A 23,107-nucleotide genomic window follows, 5' to 3' on the forward strand; every position below is an offset into this window, starting at 1 on the left:
GGCTTGAAATGGTGTTGACCTTGGGCTATTTTGGCTGTCGGTCAATTTTAACTCCCTTCTACCATTGCCAGAAGGTGGGAGCCTTCTGACAGCTGCAATATGCAGACAGTGTTTATGCAATGTTTAATAGCAAGTCAGAAGGTTCAGTACAAAAGCACCAGCTATGTCCTGTTTCTAGTAAAACTTGGTTCTGCCATCTTGTTCTGAAGTGTGTGGTGTCTCACCTGGTTACAGCCTCTGTGGTGTTGTTCATCCTGGTGATCTTGCAAACAGCAGGCAACTGTTCTATAACTACTACACAGTCTGGCATTGCCATCTTTCAGATGATGTCCATCTTCTTCTGAATTAGTAAAGACCTAGAAATGGGTGTTTAGCCTCTCCAGGGATGATGGCAACTGCTGACAAGAAGTAGTGTAAAGAACGGGGGCCTGTTTTGCTCATGAAAAAAGAATTTCTTTTCATAATTTTGTCTCCAAACTCCCAAGTGAAAAAACAGTGTTTAAACTGAGTGGGTTTTTCCTGAAATGTTAGAGCCGGAAAAAGACTAAATAATCCATCTTGATCTGGTTCTGTCTTTGAAGATAAATACGTGGAAAAGCCTCAGATAGTAGGTTAACTGAGTTCATGTGAATCAATATGTACAAAGATGGTTATGGTACAAAGATAAGATTAGCTGTTTTGTACAAACAGAAACTCTCAGGAAAACACAGTGCAATCGTCATCACCTCCCACCTCTTCGTGCACTGCGATCGTGCTTTCAATTATCAAATCCTTTCTATGGCTTCAGAAGCTTTATTTATAAGACAAATGAAAGATTTCTTGTTACATTGGATTTCTTATATTACTGAGATAAATATATTTTGTCTAAAGTTTAATAGGAACAAGAAATGTGAACATCTAATTTGTTTTGAGTACTTTGATGATATGAGAAGGACCAGCTTCAGAAAATGAATGTGATCACCACCTTCTAATACTTTTTCTACAGTGAATCCCTTTTTCAAACCTTGCCTTCAGTGGAACCCTACCATGTTTTCAGAAATGTTTTTAACCTTTAAAACTCAGGGGCAGAGAATGAAAAAAAATAAATTTTATTCCTGGTAAAGCTAATTAAACCGTAATTTTCACATATATCAGGTAACTGATGAAAAACATCACCTTCTCCAAGTGCAAACATAGCTCAGAAGACAGACATATATAAGATTGCAAGGGAAATGTCCTGTAAGTGACAGTAGTTTTTGTCACAGGAGCCCTGGACTAAATAGCAACAGAGGCTGTGAGGATCTGGAGCATTCCAACTTCCAGTGCAGCAGCTCTGTGGGTTTAAGTGGTTCCCCTTGAGATACAAAATGGTACCCAATACCAAGGATGTACAGTTCGCACAGTTGGTGCTTCAGAGGGGATAAAAAAGTGCGGATATACAGCTCAATGAACACCATGAGGATATGTAGGAATATTCTCCTATTGTATCTAGTAAATTTGACCATTCTTCCACTTTGCTTTTCTGATCTGTCCTCTACTGGAAGTGGAGAAAACTGTGCATTGTTTAAAATGGCCAAGACATTTTAATGAAGTACTCGAAACCTTCATTAAGGTGTAATATTGTGAATTATTTTGGCCAAAGAATTAAGAAGGCAGATACCAAGAAAAAATAATTAGAACATGTTTTTTTAAAAAAATTGATGCTGATGAGAGCTCTAGGAACGTGTAACAGCACACATTTTATAGGGTTTGGGGATGACATTAAATGAAATAGCAGGGCTGATGTCCAGGTCCGAGATAGAGACTCCAGGGGGAGGGTGGAATGTGAACCTCTGCAGGAGGCTGGTGAAGAAGAGGAAGAGCTCCATCTTGGCAAGAGTCTCACCGGCGCAGATCCTCCGGCCTGCAACGAAATGCAGAATGACCATAAGCGAGTCAGCGGGAGCTGGTTCTTCAATAGTTGGAAGAAATGAAAAACACTGAGCAGCTCTTATTCTAAGGAAGACTAGTGGGAATCCAGAACACTTGAAATGTCATATCCTAGCTATGAATAAAGAACACAGTAGCTCTTAAAAGTCTATTTAGTACAAAAAACATCTGAGAGAGAGGATACTTGGTCTTCAGAGGTATGATAACAAAGCCACCTGGTGATTTTTTTTTTTCTTTTCCTTTGTATAAATGCTTGCATTTGGGGAGAAATGTATGGAAATACAATCTGAATTCCTTAGTTCCACTTTTCAATAAAATTTGTATTTTTCTTCATTTTCACATTTTTCCTCTACTTCGTTCAATTTTTGGATCCCAGGCCAACTTTGGTTGGTTTAGTCTAGACTTTGGCTCTCTTAGTCTAGTCACAGGCAATTTTTTATATTAAATTTTGTCAGAGACCCATGAGTGCTGGCTAGAGCTGGACTGAGGAGGAAGGTGGTGGAGTTATTCTATGGAGCCCTTAATATAAGCCTTTCTTCAAAAGCACTGTGAATATAAATTTTTCTCAATCCTGGTCAAATTCAGCAGCTTGTAAACTGCCTTAATCAGAGCATGGTGATTCAAGGCCAGAACTAGCAAAAACCTGAACTGAGCTTTGATATCAATTACACTGAAAGGGTTATCAAGCATTGGAACAGGCTGCCCAGGGAAGTGGTTGAGGCACCATCCCCGGAAGTATTTAAAAGATGGGTAGACATAGTGCTTAGAGATATGGTTTAGTGATGGTTTTCAACAGAGTTAGCTTGATGGTTGGACTAGATATCTGAAAGGTCCCTTCCAACCTAGGCGATTCTATGATTCTATGATTTTAACTCCCTTGTGTGACAGAAAGAAAATGGTAGAGCATTTGCATGGCTGTGCTATGAAGTAAGCCCTCCAGGGAATGCCCAGACTGGACACTCCCTGGATGTGCTTTCCGCTAGGACATCTAGCCATAAATCTGAAAAAAGAAAGACTGTGAATTGGAAGCTCTTTATGAAAAAAAAACCCAACTATTTACTATATATTGGATGGTGAGCAAGAAAAGAAAAAACCTTACTCAAATATCATCCAGAATTAAAACCGCACAAATAGGGTCTCTAAAAAGTGAAGAGTGTTGTGGATATGACAGACAAATTGGCCAGAGACTGATGTATAGGAACTCCCCCATCCCTGGAGGAGTTCAAGACCAGGCTGGATGAGGCTTTGAGCAGCCTGGTCTAGCGGGAGATGTCCCTGCCCATGGCAGGGGGGTTGAAACTGGATGATCTTTAAGGTCCCTTTCATCTCTAACCATTCTATGATTCTATGATTAATTGAGCAATGACAGAACATGGAAAGCAGGAGAAATGCCAGAGAAAGAGCAATCATCATGGGGGTCAGATTCTCCCATGCTTTGGCAAAAGGTGTAGGTGTGTAAGCGTAGGTGAATGTCACACTCTGTGGACACCTCAAAAGGCAACCCCTTTCTGTCCTTTGATTTTACACAGAGTTTGTTGTTTTTATATAAGGTAACTCCTCTTTGTTGGCACAGTGTATGAAGTCTCTATCCCAGATGACATTATTCGTGACTTTTTAAAAGGGACGTGCAAAAATGAAACAAGGTTCCCCAGGAAAGACACAGAAGCCACCATTTTGTGCATTTTGTGTGTGATCAGAGACAATGTGTCTGAGTATGACAAGAGTCAGAGACAAAGAAGCCCAGGCCATAGAGCAGTTGTGGGCTACATATTATAATGCAGAAATGTGTTATCTAAACCATCACGGAATTTGTTGAAAACCTTCCCCGTATTTAAGAGAGCATTACAAATTCTCATTTGTAATCATTGAATACTAACTGAGAAACCAATAACATCTAGGAATTAGCAGATGTTTGTCTTATCTCTTATCAGAGGAGTGTTTTGAGAAATCTGTGAAATATGGGTTGTGAAATGGTCCCATGAAAGAGACAGTGTAGAGGCCAGGCTTCAGTAACGAAAAAGCACTGGTACAGTTAGTTCTTGTCTAAGATCTGTACTTGCAACAGCAGTAAATGGAAAAGAGAAGGCACCTGCTGAAAAAGGCATGAAAGCATCTTTCTTCACAAATTTTCCATTGGCGTCAAGAAAGTGCTCAGGATAGAACATGTCTGGTTTCTCCCACTGGGATTTGTCTTGCAGGACAGAGGTCAGTAAGGGGATGATGTAGGTTCCCTGCAAAATAAGACAGTGGAATTAATCCATGGACAAATATTGTGGTGGTGGTAATGGAAATAAGACTTCAAGATTGTCAGCCTGGAGAAAGAGATTGTTCTGACTGCTGTTATGTGACTTCATTAGAGAGTTCAAATTTATCACATTAACCAGGGTTGAGAAAGAAGAAACGCTAAAAGAAACAATCCTGTAGGCATCTCACCTTGGGAATGAAATAGCCTTTGAGAGTGACATCTGCAGCAGTCTCATGAGGCAAATCCAATGGCAGGATATTAGCGAACCTCTGAATTTCATGGATGACAGCATCTGTATATGGCATCTGAATTCGATGCTCGATCCGTGGGGGGTTTGACCCTATCACTTGCTCTATCTCTTCTTGGACCTTTCCTGAGGAAAGAATCAACTATAAGAAAGAGACAAGGACTCATTCATCCCTGAGACATACTGTGCCTTACTGGTGTAAAGTACAAAAGACCTTGAGTGAAAACCATAAGTTCTCCCAAAATCTTTTTTTCCTTTCAGAAATAATGAGAGGTGGACAGAACTACAGTGTTTGATTATTTCTTTACCAATTAGAAACCTAAAGACCTGTAATTTTCTGCTCTCTCTTCTGCCTAAAGTTTCTTGCTCTGACCAAGAGCTGTCTCAAAACCCCTGCTTGACTCCTAACAACCTTTTACCATTAACTGGAATGGAGGTGTCAAAGAGCAGTTCCATGAATCTTCTTAGGTGTTTAAAGCCTCGGTACAGCCCATTTAACATCTGCACCGGCCTTTCGTTTATCAGCAGCCTGTTTCTGAGGGAAACCTGGAACAATTTCATTGGCCAACAAGGACAACTCTCTTCTTTTTAATTAATGAGATTTTATTGAGCGAAGGACAAGGAATATGAACTCTGTTTATAATCTACTGGTAGGCTGGCTAGTGTGCCCCTCACTGGGTCTGAAGCACAGGGCACAGTGATACCTAGACAATTATTAACAGGAAATCTTGGCTTTTTGTAACAGTGTATTAACAGAGATGTTGACCCTCCAGGTTCCTGTTCAGTTCCAAATGCACTGAGTGTGACGGCATCTGTCATAAAACCACTTACTCTGAATTTCAGGGTATTTTAGCATCAGCAGAAAGCCCCAGTTTAGTGTGGTGGAAATCGTCTCAACACCAGCAGTAAACAAATTGCTCAGCAAGCTTAGCAAGTTGCCATTATGGAAATACCCATTGGTAGTGGATTTCTCCTGAAAGAAGTGGTTGAGAAAAAAGGATCAAAACTTAAAGCTTTCCACATGAAAATGCAATTTATGTAGCTAAACATTAACTAAGAAATAAATCCTGTTTTTTTTAAAGAAAGAGTGTGAAAAACAAATAAAAGCTTTGGGCTTGTACCTGGAGAAGAGTGTTGACAAAGGTTTTATGTTTTACTTGATCTCTGCATTTACTGGGGCCAGCTGCAAAGAGAGCTGGTTTCTCTATGAAGAAGGTAACCCAGATATATCAGAGACCCAAGATAAGGGTCCCAGTAAAGCCCAGGTAGAACTTTTATTCTGCAATGCATTATGTTTCTGAAAGAGTCATAAGGGCTATGACAACAGAGAGAGCAGACAAAAAGATGCAGCCTCTGTAAATATATTGATACAGTCTGAAGAAAAGCATAAAGATAAACGTTTACTGATTAAAAGGGTTGTAACTACAACAGAGTCAAATGTCTGTTCAACTCTACTAGTTTGTTATACGTGTTTTGTCAAAGATAGATTCCCTAAAGAAATATAATTATAAGGACTAAAAGGAAATGGTGAGTGTCTTCATCTAAGCATAACATTTGGAATAAATGGGAAAAGAGGCAGTTACCTCCTGCTGTTTAACCAGGAAAGCGTCAATAAAACTTCTTTGATCATTTTTGTCCAGGGTTTTGAGATGCTCTACAAAAGTAACTTGTGCATAAGCATGGAATTCATCTCTGTTTTTGAGAAGAGCCTTGTTAGCCCTTAGGAAGAATCCAAGGTATGGGAAGATGTTGTACATCTACAAGAGTGAAAGGTGTTAGAGACAATTTACCCACCAGATGTCTGAAAACACTACAGAAACAAACTAATAATATTGCACCTGTTTTGCAGATACAAAACTGAAGACTTAACATTAATATTTTGTTCTTTAGAACACAAAAGAGCGATTGGACAAATTCATGGTCAAAAATCCACCAAGGAGCACTGAATACAAAGAAACCTCTCAGCCCCTAATTACTATTTTGCAGGAGTAACGTAGATGTCAAACACCTGCAACTTGCCGCCAGACTAAAGGAACAGAAGTGAATCTGGTTTGTGGCAGCATTGCACACGAGTATCAGAGAGTATTTATTACTCATTGAGAGATTTCAGTGTACTAGAAACATGGAAAAATAGATTTTGTGTCAGGGTTACCTTGTACAGGTAGACCACATACTCTATAGCTTCTCTCTGCCTCATATTCTAAGAGTGTACTGTTTTGCCTGGTCACTTGATACGTGTGAACCATATTTTTGGGTAATAGAATCATAGAATCATAGAATTGCCTGGGTTGGAAGGGACCTTTCAGATCATTGAGTCCAACCATCAACCTAACTCTGACAAAACCCTTCACTAAACCATATCTCTACGCACTATGCCTACCCGTCTTTTAAACACCTCCAGGGATGATGCCTCAACCACTTCCCTGGGCAGCCTGTCGAGCCCCACCACTTCCCTGGGCAGCCATGCTGAGCTTGCTGTTCATGCACTATGCAGTCTGTTTTTTTTTAAATCCAGATTTAGCACTCTTCAAACAATAGCTTAAGTATGGTTTTGAGAGACTGGAGGTTTGACTGTTGACTTCAAGATTCCCAAGCTGTCTCTCAAGTTTTGTTGTGCCCCAGAAAGTGCTTGTAAGCCTGTTATCTCTCAGAGCCTCAATTTTTTCTGTTTAATAGAAACAATTGACTAGCAGTATTACTATGTTCTCATGGTATCCAGTGGAACAGCAACATAAAAATATTTATCATTACCGTAACCAAAGGTTTCCCAGCAAGCCTCATGTTTTCATTGGTCAATTGTAGAAGTCTCACAAATCTGGAGTCTTTGTAGTCAAATCGTTTTCCAAGTAATATTGAAACAATGATGTTAGCAACTGCTGCATTAATTATTTTGCTAGCATCAAAGGGCTTTCCTAAATGATGAATAAAAGAATATATTACGTTGTGGCAATAGATTTAATTCGTAATTGTATATTTAATACTAATTAGTGCTATTTATTTGTTATGATTGATTACTATTACTGATTATTATTCAATGTTACATTACCATGCCAAGACACCAAAATGCCAGAGGAGCCAAATTCATCAAACTGATTCAGCCCGAAGTACGTTTCTTAAAAAGGTCTGAAGTTCAGAAGGTTACTCGCAAGCCTCTGGGTACTTGAACAAAACCTCAGAGGTCTGAAGAATGAATCATCTACCCACCTTCTTGTGACGCGATGGTGTCTGCCAGATACCCGTACTCCTCCACAATGCGGTCCTCAATGGCCTTTTTCCCCATTCCAAAGTCTCGTAGGGTTGTGAGAGTAAATCTTCGCATCACCTTCCAGTTTTCACCATGAGCAAAAACAATCCCTGACACAAAGAGAACATTTCAAGGTGGAAGAAGATTTTAAATAACTAACTAATTTGTCGACAAATAATGTAGATATTTAGTAGCAGTCACTTTTAAAATAAGCTAAATTACATCTGGCTGAGGAAAAAAACAACTTTCCCTTAAGTATTTTCAGGCCTCAACAGTGGGTTTATTGCACACACAAAACCTCCCAACAATTTAAAAGGTATTCATCAAATCATAAGAGGAATATACTTTTCTGAGAGACACTTGCCACTAAAACAAAGAGGGAAATTCAAGTTCAAAATGCTGATTGTCATATTTTGGTAGTGGAATTGAACCGAAATCTGTTGTCTCTGATGATCACAGGAGAAATGTGATTAGGCACAAATGTCTTTAAAATTTAGGTAGCATTTTAAAACCTCCTCAATCAGTTTTTTTCACTGAAATTGTTACACCATGTAACTAATGACTTTAGTTATATTTTGTCAAGGAAAAAAATAAGGTATAAAGAAAGCTTACATGCAGTAATATGATCAAAAGATGCAATGTTACAACATTCACAGAATTATTCCTGAATTTGTCCAAGGATCTTTAGAGATGTAAATATGAAACTCTCATGCAAAATTAGAATGAAGTTTGGTTGTGAAATTCTCATTTGGAAACCCTGCTCCGTATACAGTATTTCCCTTATTAAAATAAATCCCAAACTCTGTATGTGTTCCGTTCTATTGCCACATTCAGATTTTAGAAGCACTATTCACCACTTGAAATGAGAAGCAGTGATATAATACTCATTTTAGGAAAAGGAGGTTCTATGATAAACCCAAACAACACAAGTCCAGAACCATATCATGAGAGCTAGAAATGCCTTCCCTGTCACGCGTGCCCCTCTTCTAGATCCTGAAAGTGGGACACTATCCATTATCTGTTGCTGTGGTTGCTGTTAGAGTTATGGTTCTTTTGTTGTCACTGTCAGTAGTTTCAAATTTGAATAAATGCACTGAAGGCAATGAAATTGCTCCCTATTTCCAATGCCGTATGTGATCTCTGATCCAGAGTGATGTGCAGCTTCTGCTTTGTCTAAATACTTTTTGAATATGTCAATCCGATAAGGAAAAATAAAACGAACTTACCATTTCCTCTGGTCAAATCTTCAAAGATTGGGATTTTAGGTCTCTCTGAAAATGCATCTGCCTGGTTTACGAGAGCTTCCTTCACTGTCTCATACCCAGAAATCACTACTATTTTCCTTTGCCCCATCTGAACACTGAAGACTGGACCATATATTTTGGACAGCTGTCAGAAGAAGATAAGAATGATTTACAGCTTTTACAGCTTACAAAGAAATTCACCACCCTTTCAATAATTCACCCAAGAAATAAGTGCTGCTTATTTTCCTGTCCTGCTTCTAAGTTACCAAAATGTTAAATGTTTTCCTAAGCACAGAGAAAGAGAATTGATGTAAATAATGTGAATGTGCTGGACATTATGACGGCAGTCAGTAGTGGTGTCTGATTGTGCTGAACTGAGCAGAAGTGTTAACAGCTGAAACCCCCAAGTCAGTCAAGGATTGTGCTGACAGCTCTGTCTTCCCTCAGAAACCCCTGTAAATTCAGTTTTTGACTCATATTTTCACACCGATCTCTATGACATTGTGTCTCTTTTGTTTACAGGTCAAACCTACTCAAACCTTTGCTACCATTATTGTATAAAAGCCACTGTGTTTCTGGGCCAGGATCTAGCATTAGGTAAATTCTAACTTTTTCTATATGACTACATCCACCCTGACTCTGTCTCAGAGTTTGACATAAGCTGGTACCTTTTTAGCTTGTATTCTTCATATAACTCAAAGTTCCTGATTCTTCTGACAATAGGAGGGGGTTTTCCTGACTGCGCTTATTTTCTAGTGTGTTCACATGGAGAAACAGAGGTCAACTAGTTATCATCGATATGCAAAATGTTCAGCAACTGGTAAGCAAGTCCAGCCAACTATATGAAATAACCAGCAGTGACATGTGTCTGAATTAAAGTAGTTTCTTTGGTGGTGATACTGTTATCCCAGACTGCTGTAGCTGTGACAGAATATGATCTTTTCAAAGAGTGTTCTCCAGTAAGGACTTTCCAATGCTTGCAGTGGTGATACTCAGGGTGAGCGTATGGTCTCCAGATGCATTTACACACTAAGTATGTTTCAATATTAAACCTTGAGCTGAGCTCAAGTTGGAGAACCAACCTCCTCCGTTAGAATGGATTCACTGGGTTACAGCAGAGACGTGTTGGTTCTGTTGGCCTGAAAAGAGATGGAGCTTGCTTTTGCCAACACAATTAGACTGCATTGGATAGCTACAGTGATTTTCCAGGTACTGCATCTGATCGGTCTTTTGATTTGTGGATGCATACAGATATGTAGGTGAAAATATCCCTTTTAAAATCATCAGCAAAGAAGACGTGTAATTTCAATGACTAAGCAGAAAAAACTCTAAGAAAGGGGCAGGTTCACAGAAGTCTTCTGACTCAAAATCAGGGAAGTCTTACAATAAACTTGGTAATGAAAGCACTAGAAGAAAAACAAAAGGTTTTTTTTGGGTTTGGTGGTGTATGCAATTATGGAAGCAATAGAAAACGTAATGACTACCTGTAGATAAGTCCTGTAGGGTCTCTTCAAATCAAATATATGCAGATTTCCAATGATAGGTAGTGCTCGTGGTCCTGGGGGAAAATTCCTTCTTCGGTGGTTATTCCAGAAACCTCCCACTTTCAAAATGGAGAGAAAAGTCAGGATGAACACTAAACCAATGGAAACGCAGCTGCTCCACTCCATCTCTGTTCAGCCAAAGATTTCCTACAGATGAGAAAAAAGAAAATGTGGACTCTGGATCTCTGTCCTCTTGCAAAAACTTCCCGTGAGAGATGTCTGCGCTAGTCCATAAACCTCTTTTCCAGTGAAGAGTATATTTTGCTTGCAATTGGTGACTGGTTTTGTTGTCTTCCCCCGTGCTTACTAATGAATCCTCAGTACAGTACAGAGGCGGGTAAATGTTTGCTAGCCAAGTGTGTGTGACTGCGTGAGCGTGTAGCTCACTGTCCAAGCACGAAAGTCCAAGAACGTGGAGAACCACAGGTCATTAACCCGGTGTTTGCTATAAAAATCATGAATTCCACATTCTCTTCAGGCTACTGATTAATTGTGTTTTCGTCATTAGTACAGGCACAGCCTTGATACCCTGAGAACTGAAATCAGAATGCCAATGTCCAAGTGGGTAGTGCACAGAGATTGTTTTTTTTAAAGCACTTAGGAATTGGTATAACTTTACTTCCATTGAATTCATCAGGAATTTCAAATCGCAGAATCACAGAGTGGTTGAGGTCGAGAAGGACCTCTGGAAGTTACCTGCTCCAACGTCCCTGCTCAAGCAGGGCCACCAAGAGCCAGTTGCCCTACACTATGTCCAGACAGCTTTTGCATATCCCCAAGGAGGGAGACTCCACAATATCCCTGCGCAACCTGTGCCAGTGTTCTTACTGGCTTTCAGTAAGAAAGAGTTTCCTGATGTTCAGAGGGAACCTCCTGTGTTTCAGTTTATGCCCATGGGCTCTGGTCCTGTCACTAAACACCACTGAAAAGAGCCTGACTCTGTCTTCTTTGCACCCTTCCTCCAGGTACACTTACTCCTTACACACTTACTAATAAGATCCCCCTCAGCCTTCTCTCCTCTTGGCTAAAGAATCCCAGCTCTTCCAGTGCTTTCTCATAGAAGAGATGCCCCAGTCCCTTCAGCACCTTCATGGTTCTTTGCTGGACTCTCTCCAGTATGTCCTTATGTTTTTTGTACTGGCAATCCCAGAACTGGACACAGCACTCCAGGTGTGGGCTCACCAGTGCTGAGCCAAGGAGAAGGATCACCTCCCTCAACCTGCTAGCAATACTCCTCCTAATGCTGTCCAAGATACTATGGTACATTGTTGCCTCATGTTCAACTTGGCATCCACCAGGACGCCCAGGCCTTTTTCTGTCAATCTGCTTTCCGGGTGAGGGGACCCTAGCATGTACTGGTGCCTGAGGTTGTTCCTCCCCAGGTGCAGTACTCTGCACTTCTCCTTGTTAAACTTCATGAGGTTTCTGTCAGTCCATTTCTCCAGACTATTGAGGTGACACACCCTTCTTCTGTGTCAGCCACCCCTCCCAGTTTGGTGTGATCAGCAAACTTGCTGAGGGTACATTCTGCCCCATCATCTAGATCACTAATGAAGACATTAAACAGGACTGGACTCAGTATTGACACCTGGGGTCCCCTACTAGTTACTGGCCTCCAACTGGGCTTCCCACCACTGATCACTAGCCTCTAGGCCTGGCTTTTCAGCAAGTTTTCAACCCACCTCACTCTCTGCTCATCCAGGCCATATATCAACAACTTGTCTATGAGAATCTTATGGTAGATAGTGTCAAAAGCTTAACGTCTAAGAAGACTTCTTGTGACTAAGACAACTTGTTCTTGTGACCAAAAAGCTACAGCAAGGGTGTACGAGAAAGAGGTTGGAGAGGCCTAAGAGATGCCACAGAAGGATGGTTTGCTCAGTTCCTGCTGGGAGCACAGAACTGGTTGTGTGTTCCAGTCAAGGATACATCCCCAGAAGCCATTTCAGGTGCGAAAGATCTTTCCAGCTTAGAAGACAACATTGGCAATAGTTTGATTTGAAATGAAGAACTTTTTATTTTGCTGTGCTTTAATTTTTATCATTAATATGCACATTATTCTGTAGTAAACTAAATTAACTTTAACTTCCAGACAGCATATAGCCACATGGCATCACCTGAGAGCCCTCTATGCATCTGCACTGCAGTTCTGCATTGGGTGAACACCTTCCGTTTCCTTGTCTCAGGTTGAGATATTAAGTTATATTTCTCTGTGTGTGTGCATTTAGGGGCTGGTGCGGGAATAAATTGTGTAATGGACCATTTTCCCTAGGCAGTTTGCATGTAGCTGTGCTGGAGGAGTGGAAGATGAAAGCCCTTGGGTTTTTGCGTGTGAATGTGTGTAGATCAGTGCAGAACCTTTTGAGTTTTGCCCCAGAGACTGGTCCTGGCCTCTTTCATCAAGGGGAACAGGCAAAGGTGTAGGGAAGGACAGAATGAAATGGACTTTGTTATCTCCCTCGTGGGATTCATCCTCACAAAGACCATCACCTTCCCTTCCAAGGAGTGGATGAAAGTCAGGACTGCCACCTGCCGTAATGGTGGGAGAGACACCTCTGTCTATGGGCCAAGGTGCGCTTGGGCTAAAACTTCCCTGCTGGATTCAGAAGTACCAAACTTCCCATGTGGGACTAGAGACACAGATATTTCATCTGGGTGTTTCAGGAAAAGGAGATGACTAAGAAAAGCCCTAGGAACGTGGCACTGCGCAGACCTCATGAATCACTGGGGGGATGGTGATCCCGATGGAGGGAGAGAGGTCCAGGTCTGAGATGGAAACTCCAGGGGGAGGGTGGAAGGTGAACCTCTGCAGGAGGCTGGTGAAGAAGAGGAAGAGCTCCATTTTGGCAAGAGTCTCTCCAGCACAGGTCCTCCGCCCTGGAACAAAATGCAGAATGGCCATAAAAAGTCAGTGGGAGCTGCTTCTTGAGCTGTTGTCAGAGGAGAGGAGAGGAGAGGAGAGGAGAGGAGAGGAGAGGAGAGGAGAGGAGAGGAGAGGAGAGGAGAGGAGAGGAGAGGAGAGGAGAGGAGAGGAGAGGAGAGGAGAGGAGAGGAGAGGAGAGGAGAGGAGAGGAGAGGAGAGGAGAGGAGAGGAGAGGAGAGCTCTGGGAAGAATCTGAGGCCAATTCCAGTGGGAAAGGAGTCTTAGATGTCTAGTTCCCCTCAGAGCCCTAAAAACAAAATGAAAGATACCTGCTGAAAAAGGCATGAAAGCATCTTTCTTCACAAATTTTCCATTGGCGTCAAGAAAGTGCTCAGGATAGAACATGTCTGGTTTCTCCCACTGCGTTTCGTCTCGCAGGACAGAGGCCAGTAAGGGGACAATGTAGGTTCCCTGCAAGCCAAGGCAGAGCAGTTATTTCACTGAGGATGGTGTTGCTGTCACTATCAGAGTGATGGCGAACGTTGGAGCTCAAAATATCCACTTTAATAGGGGAGATCCTGCCAAAGTAGCTGTGAGAACCCCAGGGTAAGCAAACATCCTTGGACGCAAGCAGGACATGAAAGGGAGATGTGTTACACTGGGGACAGAGGGAAGAAAAGTAGTGCCGAAGTTGTCTCACCTTGGGAATGAAATAACCTTTGAGGGTCACATCTGCAGTAGTCTCATGAGGCAAGTTCAATGGCAGGATATTGGCAAACCTTTGAATTTCATGAACAACAGCATCTGTATATGGCATTTGAGTTCGATGCTCGATTCGTGGGGGGTTTGACCCTATGACTCGCTCTATCTCTTCTTGTACTTTTTCTGTGAAAGGAATAGGGATCATACATTGATAGATCACTTGAATGTCTCTTTCTCCTGCTGGGAATAGCAGGATGTGGAGAATTCTCTTTTTTTTCAGCCCTGCTCAATGAGAAGTCACATTTGATGGGACTGGATGAGAAGGAAGCCACTAATTGCCTAGTTTCCACTTACTCTGAATTTCAGGATATTTCATCATGAGTAGAAGGCCCCAGCGCAAAGTGGTGGATGTGGTCTCCATGCCAGCTGAAAACAGATTTCTCACAACCTCAGTTAAGTTTTCATTGTGGAAATATCCATTGGCCTTTCCATTCTCCTGGAGATATGAAACAATAATAATATCAGCTGATTAAAGATTCAAGAAGGCATTTTTTATTGGAGAACAGAGAAAAACATTCATATGCAGCCCTCAGGGAGGAGTTAAGTGTAAAGGTTTTGATGGGATGCCTTGAGAAACCTGTTCTAAGTGGAGTCTTGAGATAGAGTGTTTGGACCACCTGTGCTGCCCACAAGAACACACACTCAAGTCAACACAGGTCTTCAGGTTGGATAATGTCGGTGATAAGAAGACTGTTTTGGAAAAGAGCAAGCAGTCACTGGTGCCACCCGTGTGATTCAATCATTTGCTTTTTCTGCCTATGGTCATGGAGCAGAGCATCTTGCAGGATGAGATTTGTTGGGAAGAAGAATAAATTTGCTACCAGAGCTGGGTTTTGACTTGACAAGAACTCAAGAGGTATGGGGGACTTGGCTGCTGATGATATTGCCTTTACTGCCACTAGCATCAAAAGAGAGCCTAGAAGGGTGGTTCATGTTCCCCTGTAATCCAGCAGCCAACCCATGCTCTTGCCAGAGCAGACTTGGGCTGAAATCTCACAAAGCCATGCCACATAGAGGTGGGGGCTGGGTACAAACACTGTGACATTTTTACAAGAACTGTAAAACTAGAGTTTTGTTCAAGCAGGTAAATGTGAGCCGGCAACTTAAACCGAGAAATATGTACCAAAGATTCCTGGGCCTAAAGCTTTCTCTGGCTATGTCTCTGTGAAGGAGGATGTGAATTTCAAAAAAGAGTCAGAAATGCTGGGGTGCAGAAAGGATTTTTAAACTACAGGTAAAGACAGCTTCTCATACTTCGCTTGCTGAAATACTGTCTTGTATTTTCCTGATAAATCGCTGGGGACACATAAAAGGTGCTTGTCTGTGATCAGTTTGTCACAGAATCACAGAATGGTTTGGGTTGGAAGGGACCTTGAAGATCACCTAGTTCCAACCCCCCTGCCGTGGGCAGGGACACCTCCCACTAGACCAGGCTGCTCACAGCTGCATCCAGCCTGGCCTTGAACACTTATCTCCTAGCTGAAGTGACTGCACAGTCTTTTAGCCTGACCACAGTTTTTGGTAGGACTTTTGCACATGCTAGATCTCTGCTGAAGAACATTTGTTTATCTACCAAGTCTTGAAAGGAGAGTGAGGAGATTTGAAGAAGCTGCTAGGATTTTATTACCTCTTGTTGTCTCACAAGGAAAGTGTCAATGAAGCTCCTCTGGTCGTTCCTGTCCAGATCTTTGAGATGTTCTATGAAAGTCACCTTGATAAAATCATTGATTTCTTTTACGTTCCGAATAAAAGTTTTGTAGCTCTTCAGGAGGAATCCAAGGGCTGGGAACATATTGTAAATCTGCAAGATTCAGAGACAGCGATGAAGAAAAAACAGCTCCTAAGCAGATGTTCCACAGTTCAACAGCGTATATTAAGAAAAGCCCTTACAGAACATGGTGTATAGCCTTATACTCAAGATGGAATATGTTCCTTTGTTCCCTTTTTTTTTCCTGGCCAACTGTGTAAAATGGTTAAAATGTATTCCCTCTCACACTGAGTATTAATCACACTAGTTGATAGTGACCAAGAAATCCCATGTTTGTGCATATGTCCTTGACTCAATTTCCTACCTCTCCATTCCTAGATAATTCATCCCTCCATATCCACACCAGCTGGAATTGGGAGTCTCAAGTTTAAGAGGAAGTTACAGGCATTCCCACACTGATTTTGACCTTGTTGATAATGTGAGATGGGAAATAATGACCAACTTCTATGTCTAGGGGACACAATCCTCGTACTGTATTACATGTTGTTCAATTCTTCATGAAAGAAGGAACTTACAATTTCCAAGGCTATGCTGCTAAGAGAAATCCATAAATGGTATCGGAGGTCCACTTTTGCCATTTCAGGGTGTATTTGTCATGTACAGAGAGATATGTTGCAACGCTGGAGAAGTGTACCTCTGTATACCACTGTATAATCATGCTTTTGAAGAGCAATACTCAAACAGTATGAATTACCGAAAGTGATGGAGTCCCAAATATCCTGATATTTTCATTCACCAATGTCAGGAGCCTTTTGAATGTGGGGTCTTCATAGTCATATCGCTTTCCCAGCAATATAGATACGATGATATTAGCAACAGCGCCATTCATCATCAGAGTCATCTCAAGGGGCTTCCCTAGCATGGGAAAAGGTGGTGCAAACAACAAAGTCAATAGTTATTCTAATTAACTAGAGCAGCACGCAGAGGCTCAGTGAAGTCTGCGATGTGATAGCCACAGAGCTGGCAGGAATGAACCATCTCAGGGTTTGCATGTACCTAACGGCATTTCAACAGAACGGAGACTGAATGCTAATCTTTTGTGCTCCCCTCCATTTTCTCCAAGGCTATTGCTCTCCTGGGTCTTTGTGGCCCTACCCCAGGCTGCTTTGTTTGGACATGCATGATCTTAAAACTTCCTGGTATAAGGGAAACTCAGCATTGCCATTTGCCCCATCAGTGCTGTACTGGACTGTCCCTTATGACCAGTATTCTTTGAGAGTTGGACTGTGTACCTCTAGGCCCTTTAGGTCTGACCTCCTAACTCAGTAACTCTTGGTCACTCAAACTGTCCTGCTGGGGATCTACAGCTTCTAGAGCCCTCTGATACATCCCCTTTGCAGCTGGATACAGCTCCTGCTTTCAGGGGTTCAAGGTGGGGACTTGAAGCCTGAATTAGATTGATGATGTAGAAATGTGGTTTTATCCCAAGTCTGCTTGATGGAAAGAACTACCTACTGAAGTCCTGCAGTTGGTAACTGAGCCTAGTGAGAAATAATCTTGGATGATGCTGGCAAAATGTGTAACTGGATGTTCTGCCTCCTCTTGGAAGGATTTCCCAGACATGTGACTTTAGGGACAATCAATTTTTTAGTACAGGTCTGCAAGTCCTTGCAATAATATTCTGCTCTCCCAATGCCATTAAATCAATTAAAGGCACTGCACATGGAGGAACAAATTACTCTTCTCAGATGTGCTGTTTGATGCCTGACTCCCTGTTTGACTTCCAATGCCTCAATGAATGCTTTTCATTTGCACGTCAGGCAATTGCCACGTAGAAACAGAGACAGACAGCTCATATAAACTCCTCGGAGCATGGATGCTGGAGAAAGGTAGATCACTGAAAGAGTTCAGAGACTTTTCTTGCTTGACCTTTGGCATTTCTGTAGAAGGTTTCAGGAAAATCAGAGTGTAATGAAGGTAAGATTTCCCCCACCTTTCTGTGCCTCAATGGTGTCTCCCAGGCATTCATACTCTTCCACAACACGATCCTCTATGGCCTTCTTGCCCATTCCAAAGTCTCGTAAGGTTGTAAGAGTAAATCTTCGCATCACTTTCCAGTTTTCTCCATCAGAAAATATAACTCCTAAAATGGAAAATGAAAACACAGAAATAGAAATTTCATCCGAAGAGCAAAGATTCTGCATCTGCCCTGAATCCTGGCAAAGATGAGTGCTAGCAGGAAACCTGTCAAGCTCTAAAGACATGTGGTGTCCCCACATAGAATGAAATAAGACAGGAAAGATATATGAGGAGAAAGCTCTGAGGGAAGCAGCCACTGTTCTGAGTTCTTGAGGTGTCTGATGTGCCCTGAGACATGAGGGCTTTTGTTCAGCTTTGTTTAGAACAGAGAGTGGGATTTGTGCCTCTGGGACATCACCTGGGATGTTGAGTGTGCACATTAACCTTACATGTCCCCCTTAGGTAAGATGCATCCTCTCTCAAGAGCACCTGTGTTCTTACCTAGACTGTAGAGAGTAAAGGAAACTTCAAATATGGGCATCTGTTTGGAAAATCTCCCCACTTGGTGGGGGTAATCCCACCACCCTACACACTAGAAAAACTGCAGAGAATTCTCAGTGGCATTTGCAGCAAAGTTTTGGTCAAGCTGGTGCTGCTATTTACTCTCTTTCCACCACTCATGCTCTCTTATTCTTGCTTCAAATCTTGTTGAAGAGACTGTCCCTAGCGAGGCAAGAAATCATTTGCAGGTAGGCTGGCAGACATACTTAACAATACAGCGGTTACTCAGAGCTGGTCACAAGATACAAATGTGCTCAACCTTGCTTTCCTGTCAGAAGATGACAGTCTCTCATGTCCTTACTTCTATGTATCCTATCAATATTTATGGCAATTGAAAGATAAGGTTCAGGGTCTAACACCTGTGGAAGGTGAAATCTGCACCAGAAGAACTCAGAGCAAAAAGTGAACTCCCTCTGGGAAGCAAACTAAAGGCTTGGGGTATTGTTTATTCTCTTTTAAAGCAAGATTTAATCTCAAATGTAAATTTATCTGGAAAATTTAAAATAAACATTCAATAATATCAATCTCACAAGGAGTATTTGAAGGTAGTGCTGCTGACGTAGTAGATACTTCTTTGCCAGCTTCTATTGGATTTATGTGGCAAAGTTTTGGTAGCTGGGCTGCTGCAGGGGTGGTCTTTGTGAGAAGAGATCAGGAGATGCCCTTATGTCAGCTCCTCAACATGTCACCTCTAAGAGAACACTCATCTGCAGACTCAGACCTCTAAATTACGTGTTTATGTGTAAATGAATATTTCATTTGAGTGAAATGAATGTTTATGTGTAAATGAATAAATGAATAAGGAGAGTATCATCTCTCCTTATGCCCCATGAACATCACCATGCATTGTTCAATTTCCCTGTCGTTTCCATTGGATCTCATGCTTAGCAAAGCAAAGTGAGACATTCTGCATTCTTCTCTCCGTGGAGAAAGTCTCATTCTTCTTTGCAGAAGGCAGGTGCGTGGGGAACAGAACAGCACACTCACCTTTTCCTTTTCCTGTTTCTTCAACAATTGGTATTTTAGGTCTCCCTGCAAATGCATCCGCCTGGTTCACCAGAGCTTCCTTCACTGTGTCATATCCTGATAGAATCACCATTTTCCTTGGCCCCATGTGAATGCTGAAGACTGGGCCATATGTTTTGGATAGCTAGTGGGATGAAAGGGGACAATAAAAGAAGATGATTTTCAGTAAGCTCAAAATACTTGTTTTAATGTTCTCTTTCCTGCGTGGCATTGGCTTTTCATTCATTGTCCAAAATGTGGAGAATTTATCATACAAATCATAGAATCATAGAGTCATAGAATTGTCTAGGTTGGAAGGGACCTTGCAGATTATCGAGTCCAACCATCGACTTAACACTGACAAAACCCACCACTAAACCATATCACTAAGCACTACATCTACCCATCTTTTAAATACCAGGGGTGACGATTCCACCACTTCCCTGAGCGGCCTGTTCCAAAGCTTGATAACCCTTTCAGGGTAGAAATTTTTCCTAAATTTCCTAAAATATTGGCGCTCTTATGAATAAAAAGACTCACAATGGGGTCTGTAATCCTCTGTTAGATATTTAATTAACTGACTTTTAGAGGGGTTAAAGGAAAGGCTGAAGAACAGACAGGCTTGGCCCCGTGTTCCTTTGAAGAGACAAACAGTAAGTGAATTTCTCAGTAATCGTGGCAAAACCCATTCAGTTCCTGGTATGAAAATCTGGGTAGGTACAAATCAGCTGGAATTGTGAGTAATACCTCTTAAATAGTCTGGAGTTATGCCTTTAGGTACATCTGGAGTTACTGCTTTTAGTGACAAGATGCAAAAGCTGCTGCCACAACCAGGCAGGAATAGACTTCCTGGCTAACATGGGAATGAAATCCAGGAAGGCAGGTTAAGAACAGCTTCATTTTGAGTTATGAAGTAACTGTGTCCACTACATGGACTCTGTAGGTAACTTTTGATTGAGAAGCTGAGAACTCGTAGGGGTTATGTTGGAAATGTTCCTCAACAAGAAGGAGACCAGTTTTCAATGTGGTAGTACATCAGGGCACAGGAACTGTCTGAAACTCTTAGGTTTGCCGTTCATGGCTTTGAGGAGTAGTGTAGCAAAAGGACCCTGAAAAATCATACACTAATCTGACTGTCACACGCCATTTTCCCTGAAGTCATGGAGTTTAATGACACCAGATATGAAAGAATAAGCAGTGTCTGTTTGTTTCCTACTTTGCTTTGGTAAACCAGGAAAGTTCCTCCTTCATGGTGTGGATGAAGGGAGAAGACCAAGAAGCTGTTTTCTGATGGCTGAGTCCACCAAACAGCCTCCAGAAAGCTCTGGTCTCCTCCCTAAATGTTTCAGCCGCCCCTGGTGGAAGTTCCTGCAGGAACTGTAGGACGTCTGACTTACAGTTACCCTTGTCTGGAGAACCCCAGCATTTCCTGGGTTACACAGAAATAGGTCAATGCTCTTGATGCGGCTGGAAGTCAATCCCCCTGCACTGACACAAGATCATATGATAGGAAGACCAGTTACTGCAGATAACTAATTCTATTGCCTTTGCAGTAGAACTGTCTTGTCCAAAGAAAAATTTGTACCCCTTTTGGGGGGTCAGTGACTTCTTTAGACAGAAGGCTCTAAGAAAAGGAACAAAAGAATTTACCTCTAGCATCGTCAGGTGAGGTCTCTTCAGATCCATGATGTGCAGATTTCCAATGATGGGTAAAGGCCTGGGTCCTGGAGGGAAGTTTACTTTTGTGTGGCTCTTCCAGACATGTTGTCTTTTCAGAATGAGCAGAATAACGAGTATAAACAGTAACCCTACAGGAAGAAGATTGACCCAATCCATTGTCTTTCAGCAAAGATTTAGCAGAGAAGATGAAAATTCAGACAAAGAGTGTAATGTCCTGTCAGAATTTAAGAGTTTCAAGCATTAATGGCACTTCTACACATACAGAGGTATGAACTCTAAGAAATGTTAGAAATGCCGTTTGGGGTTTTACCCTTGGAGAATCCCCTACTGGGCACTCTCACTGCCATGTGCGCTCACTTTATGTTATGCTGGTTACTGTTTAATAGGTGATGTCTAAACTAGTCCTGTGTGTTGGCAGACATGTCTGTGGGCATAAGTCCAATTTAGAAACAGTGACCCAAACACTGCCTTGAACTTTGAGACTGTGAGGAGGTGGGAGAAGAAGAAAGAGGTTCCACTGGTTGCTCAGGCTTTCCCTTCTCTCTTTATGGAAGATGTTGGGGATGCCAGGTCTTGACAGGAGCAGAAGCTCAGGGGACTAGGGATCTGAAACTGTTGTGAAGATTCCTCTTGAGTATGTGGATTTATGGCCTTGATCTGCTGTGGGTCCTATAGTGGAAAGCTGCTCAAGTAGTACTCAGAAGTACTCAAGAAAGGAAGAACTTAGTGGCAAGCTCCTCTGAGCTAGCTGAATAATTTTTCATGGCACGCTCATCTGTGTTATAACAAGAGTTCAAGCAGGATGAAAAGTAGGCTCAGTCTGACATGGCCAAATTGTCAGTATTCATCTGATAGCCTCAGCTTCCTTTAAAGTGAATGGAGGGCAAGCGGCACCTTCTCTTCCAAAACCAGAAGCTGTACCTGGTCAGATAACCTGCACTTTACATGTTCCTGATTTTCATATAATGGTTGAGGCTGGAAGGGAACTCTGGAGGTCATCTTTGATGAATCACTGGCCTGTGTTGCCCAGAGAGGTGGTATATGCCCCATCCCTGGAAACATTCAAGGGCAGGTTGGTTGGAACTCTGAGCAACCTGACCTAGTTGAAGATGGCCCTGCTTGTTGCAGTGGGGTTGGATTAGAGACCTTTAAATGTCCATTGCAACCCAAACTATTCTATGATTCTATGATCTGGTCCAACAATGCTGCTCAAGCAGGGCAACCTAGAGCCAGTTGTATAGTAGGGCCTGTATCTTCAGCTGTGGCAATTGTCTTTGACATCCATCTGTAACCATTTCAGGAAAGGAGGTGGAGAGAGGAGCTTGTATGATATCTCTGAATGAGGAGACAAAGCTGAGGGGAAAATTCAGAAAAGACGGCCTGTGTTGGTTGAAGAAAGAGGGCTGAGGTACAGTCTGACTTGTGTGTCTTAGAGTCTAAGAGAGTGAGCAGCAGAGAAGGAGGTGTTAAAAGAAGAAATCATGGAGAAGAAACCACCCAATGCTTTCATTGAGACTGACCAGTGAAGATCAGCCACAGCCTTCAGAACTGTGTTTGGAAGAACTTTCTAGTAGAAGTGTAGAGAAATAAATTGTACATGACCTTGAGGCAAGAATTTGAAGGCTGTGTGAGGTGAGGTGCCTGGGCTGAGCCTCTTGTCCTTGACTCCATTTAAAGCATCAGGATACCTGCAGAGATGTGACCAAAGGCATAGGAGAAGAGTCATTCCCCACAGGGGATGGGGGTATGGAGACCTAGAAGAAAATGGCATGGGCCCTTGTCTGGGAGCCTGGAAGAGGAACTAGAGCAAGCCTGCTTTTCTACCCACTTTTCCCGAGTCTGCTGCTGCCCTCAGGGTCTCTGGAGGAAAGACCATGACATTTCATCTACCTGGAAAGTGTCCTGGAAAAATTCCAGGGCCTATGTCCCACTGTGTGCCAGTTGGCCTGTTTCTACTCCACCTCCCCAAAGGAGGTAAAAAGGCACTCAGAATGTCATTCTTTCCACATATGTCTGGGATTTAACTATTAACAAAGAATAAGCCAGAGGTAGGAAAGGAAGCAGCAGTTCTGAGTTG

The 23,107-nt window shown here is 42.1% G+C and overlaps 2 protein-coding genes across 3 annotated transcripts; both read right to left on the reverse strand.

Moving 5' to 3' along the window:
* Positions 1–785: 785 nt before the first annotated feature.
* LOC134513638 (cytochrome P450 2K6-like) lies at positions 786–10,803 on the reverse strand. Of its 2 annotated transcripts, XM_063330650.1 has the most exons (10): positions 10,670–10,803; positions 10,373–10,579; positions 8,871–9,033; positions 7,605–7,754; positions 7,152–7,312; positions 5,984–6,157; positions 5,232–5,373; positions 4,342–4,526; positions 3,998–4,139; positions 786–1,882 (listed from the first exon to the last, which is right to left on the reverse strand). In XM_063330650.1, the coding sequence occupies exons 2-10, from the start codon at positions 10,556–10,558 to the stop codon at positions 1,695–1,697; spliced, it is 1,491 nt and encodes a 496-aa protein (XP_063186720.1). In that variant the 5' UTR covers positions 10,559–10,579; positions 10,670–10,803; the 3' UTR covers positions 786–1,694. The 2 variants fall into 2 exon arrangements, with proteins under 2 accessions (XP_063186720.1, XP_063186719.1); XM_063330649.1 differs by having other exon boundaries at positions 788–1,882; positions 10,373–10,733.
* Positions 10,804–12,424: 1,621 nt separating this feature from the next.
* Positions 12,425–21,381, reverse strand: LOC134513636 (cytochrome P450 2K6-like). The gene is made up of 9 exons (XM_063330648.1): positions 21,001–21,381; positions 19,333–19,495; positions 17,759–17,908; positions 16,520–16,680; positions 15,685–15,858; positions 14,352–14,493; positions 13,996–14,180; positions 13,625–13,766; positions 12,425–13,309 (listed from the first exon to the last, which is right to left on the reverse strand). Exons 1-9 carry the CDS (start codon positions 21,184–21,186, stop codon positions 13,122–13,124), a joined length of 1,491 nt encoding a protein of 496 aa, XP_063186718.1. The 5' UTR covers positions 21,187–21,381; the 3' UTR covers positions 12,425–13,121.
* Between the last annotated feature and the right edge of the window lie 1,726 nt (positions 21,382–23,107).

The sequence above is a fragment of the Chroicocephalus ridibundus genome, chromosome 3 (assembly GCF_963924245.1).
Source record: "Chroicocephalus ridibundus chromosome 3, bChrRid1.1, whole genome shotgun sequence".
Classification (NCBI taxonomy): Eukaryota; Metazoa; Chordata; class Aves; order Charadriiformes; family Laridae; genus Chroicocephalus; species Chroicocephalus ridibundus.